The sequence below is a fragment of the Dryobates pubescens genome, chromosome 17 (assembly GCF_014839835.1).
Source record: "Dryobates pubescens isolate bDryPub1 chromosome 17, bDryPub1.pri, whole genome shotgun sequence".
Classification (NCBI taxonomy): Eukaryota; Metazoa; Chordata; class Aves; order Piciformes; family Picidae; genus Dryobates; species Dryobates pubescens.
This window is the reverse complement of record NC_071628.1, coordinates 22,991,845-22,998,463: the sequence shown is the minus strand read 5'-3', so window position 1 is coordinate 22,998,463 and position 6,619 is coordinate 22,991,845. Positions and strand designations below refer to the sequence as shown.

General features: G+C 47.5%; 2 protein-coding genes across 2 annotated transcripts in view; one reads left to right on the top strand and one right to left on the bottom strand.

Annotated features, from left to right (window-relative positions):
- HCN4 (hyperpolarization activated cyclic nucleotide gated potassium channel 4) overlaps positions 1-5,512 on the bottom strand; it is a 166,608-nt gene extending 161,096 nt beyond the window's left edge. Inside the window, exon 1 of the mRNA XM_054168798.1 lies at positions 5,478-5,512. Within this exon, the coding sequence (XP_054024773.1) occupies positions 5,478-5,512 (35 nt within the window). The remainder of the gene's footprint in view (positions 1-5,477) is intronic.
- Positions 5,513-5,939: 427 nt separating this feature from the next.
- Positions 5,940-6,619, top strand: part of REC114 (REC114 meiotic recombination protein) — a 29,532-nt gene continuing 28,852 nt past the window's right edge. Inside the window, exon 1 of the mRNA XM_054168797.1 lies at positions 5,940-6,128. Within this exon, the coding sequence (XP_054024772.1) occupies positions 5,940-6,128 (189 nt within the window). The remainder of the gene's footprint in view (positions 6,129-6,619) is intronic.

Genomic DNA, 6,619 nt, shown 5'->3' with positions numbered 1-6,619 from the left:
CAAAAGAAGGTGGGTGGTGGGAAGAGGATGTCCTTCTCTGAGAAAATACAAAAGCTCAAGACATATTTTCTTCCTTCTCTATGCACTCCTAACTCTCATGAACATCAGCTTTGGGGCTGACACTCAGAATCAAAGAGGCATTTTCCACTACAAGCTCACTGCAAGAACTGCTAAAACCAGTTTAAAGCAGCCTGGGCGGGGGAGTATCTGTTTTGTTCTTTAGAAAATCTCTTAATGTTCAGCAAATCTCTTAATGGTTTGGTGTATGTTTGGGTTGAAATAAACTTTGATAGAGCTGTGTACAAGTCAGAAATCCCTTCTGTGATTCCTGTGTTTATAACAGTGCACAGGAAACATGCAGAGTTAATCAGTTCAGGAGTTAAAAAGCAGAGATAATTACAGCACTTGTCCGTATCCAAGCCTGTCAGAAATTCACTTTGCAATGATGGCTCCAAATCCAGGCTCTTCTCTTCCTTCTAGGGTCACTATTTAACCAGTGGTTAAATGAAAACCACAGTTGATTGGGATGGGGAATCTTGGCAGTGGCAAGGACTATATCTCATTCTACAGCCCTCATCAAACAAGGGGCATACCACCATGGCTCATCTCCAACCTCCAATTCTCCCCTCCACCCATCTGTAAACCTGCACTAATTAATAAGTGCCCTGATGTTTTCAAGGTCATGGAAAATGAAAAGCACTCAGCAAAACAGCTCCACTGACAGTGAAGGGTGTTTGTGGGTGGAGAAGTTTTATGTCAATGGCCTTATGTGAGGCTCCTTAATCTGTGCAATGAGTGCTGAAGTTAGAAAACTTAAAAGGAAATAAACAGAATGAAGAAAGATGAAGATGTCCTTTAGGAATACAGCCCTTGACAAGCTGGGAATATCTCCACTAGATAAGCAATATGTAAACTCATAGAATCAGTTTCTGGAGGCACATTGAAACTGAGGAGCTTCTGAGAAAAAGGCCTAAGTGAAGACTTCATTGGAGAAAGCGTGCTTTGACTTTGGAAAATGAGAAGGACTTCTAAGGTGCTTAACATTCTGGCAGATGCTGAGCCAAAAGGACCCTCTAATACTCATGGTGCTTTAAGGGATGGATTCTCAGTCCAATCTTAACCCTGATATGACCCTTGAGGGAAAACCAGAGAGACTACAAATCACACTTTGAGCCTGATGCCTAACACCAGACTTTGCTCCTACCTTACAACAGATGAGGTAGATTCAATCAGAAACACAGCAGTGTGCTTTCTACTTTTCACTTTAAAATGTAAAGCTCATCGTAGATACTGCTCTGCAAGAACCAAACACCAAGGTGCTGTATTTTCATTAGCACTGAGAGATCTGGGCAGCGAGGCTGCCAAATGCCAGATCCCATTCAGATGGAAGCAGCTACAGCTAACTATGGGCAATGATGATTAACGGAATGAACCTGTCAGGAACTGAGGGAGGCTCACAACTACTAACACAGCACCTTAAATACTGTCTTCAGTTTTGCCCCCTGACTCCAAGAAAGACACTGAGTTGCTGGAGTGTGTCCTGGGAAGGGCAACAAAGCTGGGGAAGGATCTGGAGAACAGGGCTGGGGAGGAGCAGATCAGGGAATTAGGGTTGTTTAGCCTGGAGAAGAGGAGGCTGAGGGGACCCCTCATTGCACGCTACAGCTCTCTGAAAGGAGGCTGTAGACAGGTAGGGGTTGGTCTCTCCTCCCCAGCATCAGGTGACAGAACAAGAGTAAATGGCTTGAAATTGTGCCAGGTTTAGGGTGGAGATTAGGAAACATTTCTTTGCTGCAAGAGTGTTCAGGGATTGGAATCGAGTCACCATGCCTGGAGGTGATCAAGAAACATGTGGACGTGGCATGTTGAGACAAGGTTTCACAGCCTAGGCCTCAGGTTGGCAGTTGAACTCGATGGTCTTAGAGGGCTTTTCCCACCCAACAATTCTGTGACTCTGTGAAAGCAACTACAGTATAAACTACAGTTGTGTATCAGAACAACCAAGGCAATAAATCAAGTATTCTGAGCAGAACATTTTTTACCAGCCTGTTATTTATGTCGCTGTGAGAAATCCTATTTATCCCTTTTAACACAGCTGGGAAGTTGTCAGTAGCACAGGGGAACCTCCAGCATTTCTACAATGTGCATTTTGGTGCTGTTTTCATCCATTTTGTGCAGTTGGGAGTCTCTGTTTTGTCAACACATTATTTGCCCAATTGGTTTAAGTTACTCCAGTCCACCCTTGGCACTTGGGGGACGTCTACACTCGCACATGGTAACAGCATTATGGTAATAGGGTTTTATTGCTGCTCTTATCACCACCATTATTATTAACAATCAATAATGTAGATGGCTCAGCAAAATGCCTGGTGCCAAAGCCAACTGTTATATAATGATTATTAGCACATTATCGAATCCATCTTGTGCAGGAACAGAACAAGATCTCTCTTCCTGCAGGGATCCCTCTGCTTCTGGCAGAGTTTTCCTACCTTCTTAACAGGACTTTTGCAGCGAGAGAATTAACTTTCTCCGCTGCAGCCTGCAAGGTCTCAAGCACATCCGAAGCACACCACGATAAACCCTCGGCACGTACATAGGATTTGCTATCTCATCTCTGATGAAACACATCTTCATCTGCAGGCTCACCCACCAGTCTCCTTCCTCTACATTCTGTTCTGTCATTTACAAAAATTGGCAACCTCTACAGAGGCTGCCTTTTAAAAAATAACATTTGAACCACCTTCCCACACCCCTGCCCTCTGAATGCAGAACTAATCATGCAGTTCCCCAGCGAAATCAGCATCAGTGAGAGCCTGGCTATCAGGCTGAAGGCAATGCTCATTTCTCCTGGTTAAAACAGTAAAACAGTCTCACAGTATCACTAAGGTTGGAAGAGACCTTGAGGATCATCGAGTCCAACCTGCCACCACAGACCTCATGACTAGACCATGGCACCAAGTGCCATGTCCAATCTCCCCTTGAACACCTAAAACCTTACTTTATCCACATGTAAAAGCATAATGCAGATACAGAATACAGACACAGAATTAACCAGGTTGGAAAAGACCTTTGTGATCATCAAGTCCAACCAATCATTCAACACCATCTAATCAACTAAACCATGGCACCAAGTGCCCCATCCAGTCTCTTCCTAAACACCTCCAGTGATGGTAACTCCACCACCTCCCTGGGCAGCACATTCCAATGGGCAAGCTCTCTTGCTCTCTTGTGTTCACACACCCCCAAAAAGCAAAGCAAACTAGTAGACTAATGAAGTCCAACCATGATTTGTATAGCCTTTTACTCACTGCAGCTGGCTTTATGTCCCCCTAATAACTCCCTGTTTCAATGTGCTATTTCCATGATACATTATCATTAAAGCACTTGATGGGAGTATCTGATGCTTTGGTTTTACTTCTGCCTCTTCTGAAGCCACATTTTGAAGGTTTTGATTTTTTTTTTGTAAGAAGATTGAGGGTTTCTTTCCCTCCTTTAGCATGTCTGCCAGAAATCACTCTTGGAAACCCGGCACTAGGAGATGCTGCAAACCAACCATTTGCCAGAGAGCTCCAGCTCAATCAGGAGAGAAAAGATGCAGTATATGTAATTCACACCATCTTTTCTCTGACAAACCAGCTTTAGTGTCTTGGTTCCTGAGGAAGTCCCAGGTCTACAGGGCAGCTCTGAATGCTTGAAAAGCACAATCTGAGAAATCCTCCTGGAGCAGCAGTGATTAGAGAAGGCAGCTGGCAGCTAGGAGACCTGTGCTTCATTACTGGTTTTTCTGGATGACCTCGTCAGGTTGTTTAATGCCTTCCTGCCTGTGTTTCCCTATCTGCAAAAGGTTCAGATCAACAGCCTCCTTCTGAAAACACTGTAAACCTGGTTTATTGTGGAAATAATTCCTCAGATGTTCACCTGGCTCTCAGGGTGTAAGAACAGGTGACAAGATACAACGGCCATGTGACGTAAACGTCAATCTTCTAACAGATGAAACCATTGTAGTTTAAGGAATAGGTTAAGCTTGTACCTGAAGGCTTCATCTCAGATCAAAGAATTGTTTGGGTTGGAAGAATAGAATAGAATAGAATAGAATAGAATAGAATAGAAATAGGAATAGAATAGAATAGAATAGAATAGAAATAGGAATAGACTAGACTAGAATAGAATAGAATAGGAATAGGAATAGACTTGACTAGAATAGAATAGAATAGAATAGAATAGAATAGAATAGAATAGAATAGAATAGAATAGAATAGAATAGAATAGAATAGAATAGAATAGGAGTAGAATAGAATAAACCAGGTTGGAAGAGACCTTTGAGATCGTCATGTCCAAACCATCATCCATCACCATCTAATCAACTAAACCATGGCACCAAGCACCCTATCAAGTCTCCTCCTAAAACACCTCTGGTGATGGCACCTCCACCACCTCCCTGGGCAGCCCATTCCAATGGGCAATCATTCTATGAAGAATTTCTTCCTAACATCCAGCCTAAACCTCTCCTGGTGCAGCTTGAGACTGTGTCCCCTTGTTCTGGTGCTGGTGCTCCTAGACCAGGTTGCTCAAGGTCCCACCCAACCTGGCTTTCAGCTCTTCCAGGGCTGCAGCCTCCAAAACATCTCCGGGTAACCTGTTCCAGTGCCTCACCACACTCATGGTGCAGAACGATTTCCTCATGTCTAATTTAAATCCAGCTTCTTCCAAGTCCTGAAGCTTCCATAAATGTCTAGGATATAGAATAGGCTAAACATCTTATTTGGGTACTTCTCACTTTTAAGTCCTGCTTTAGTCCTGATGTCTGTATGACAACAATTCCTACCAGCCAAGCCAACATAACTGCAAACCACAATGGTAACAAAAGGCAGGAAAAAATGGCATAAGATTCTCCTGTTCTGCTTAGTTTAAGCAGCATTACTATACAGCCAAGCTTCACCTTGGTCAGGTACGTGCTGGGATGAAAGCTTCTGGCAGATGGTTTAACAGTGGCCAGGGGGTGACTGGCACCTGCAAGCCTCTTTAGGTTAGTTGATGATCATCTGCATCTCCCTGAATGGAAACTGCCTCTTCCATGCCCCCTCCATGACCTTGACCGGCTAATGCACATGTTTGTGTTGTTAATGGGCCAAAATACCTACTCTAAATGGAATACCTAAGAGCAGTGCTATTATGAACCATTTCACCCGCGCTCTTTATTCCCCCCGTGTAGCATCACACAATTCTAGGGGCAACGTAAGAGCAGGGAGGGAGAAAAGCTGGAAAGGAGTGCCCCTTGGATTAATTAGGCCAGCTGAGCAGATCTGGGCTAGCTAGCAACTTGCAAAAAGAGATGCTTTGTGATGTTTTAACACAACTCGCTTCAGGTACCACGGAAGCCTTGTTGATGTTCTGTGAAGTCAGCACAGCACTTGCACAAAGAAAGGAAAAGGCCAATCAGAGCATCAGGCAGCTTTTCTAGGGGGCCCTGGGCATACTTCACCAGAGGAAGGTCGCTTACTAACACCGACATCGCGTCCGGCTCCCACGGCTATTTCGCGGCCCGCGGGGGGCTCCAGCGCCGCCCCCCTCGCCGCTGCGCCGCCCTCAGGGCTCTCCCTCGCCCCCCACAAAATGGCGGCCGCGGGCGGCTGCGCCATATCAGTACAGCAGGAGCGTGGCTGCGAGAAAGGGAGGCTGCAGCCCCCGGAGGATCGAGACCCCCGAAGGGACACAAAAAGGGACAGCAGGACTCAAGCCGCCGCGGAGCACCCCTGAGGGGAGCGGAGCAGCGGCACCCAGGCTCGTGACACCGAGCGCTAGCGCCGGGCCAGAGGAGCGCGGCCGCGCTGCCTGATTGGCTCTCGTGTCTGTGCCGCCCGCTGATTGGGGAACAATTCCCTCACGCGCGCGCTCCCCCTTGCTATTGGCCGCTGCTTCCCGCCCAAGCTGCCGGCGCGATGCGGTTCCCCGCAGCCCCCTCAGCGCCCGGCATGGCGGTGGCGGGCGAGGCTCGCAGCTCGTCTGCGCCCGGCCCCGCCGGCGACAGCTCTCTCCTCGGCAGCGCCAGGACGTGGCCCTTGAAGCGCTACGGCCGCTTCTTACCCCCGAGGGATGGCGACAGTGAAGGGCAAAACACCTCTTGGAAGGTGACGGGCGGGGTGGGGGTGGGGTGGGAGCTGTCTCCAGTGGGGTTGGGGAGGCCGCTCTTGTGACGGCCTTCCAGGCTGCCTTTTGCAAGTCCCCAACTAATGCAGGAATTAGGAGAGGTTTTGCTTCATGCATTATTAATGAAAATACACAGAATCCCCAAATCCCCAGCATATCAGAGTTGGAAGGGAGCTCTGGAGATGATCTAGCCCAACCCCCGTGCTAAAGCAGGGTCACCCTGAGCAGCCGGCCCAGCATCACAATGTCCAGGCGGGTTTGGGATCTCTCCACAGAAGGAGACTGCACAGCCTCTCTGGGCAGCCTGCTCCAGGGCTCCAGCACCCTCACAGCAAAGAATTTTTTCCTCATCCTCAGATGGAACCTCCTGGGTTCCAGTTTGTGTCTGGCCCCATTCTCTTGCCCCCTGACCCTTTCACTCTTGCTCAGCACTGAGGAGATTCCCTCTCAGTCTCCTCTAGGCTGAACAGCC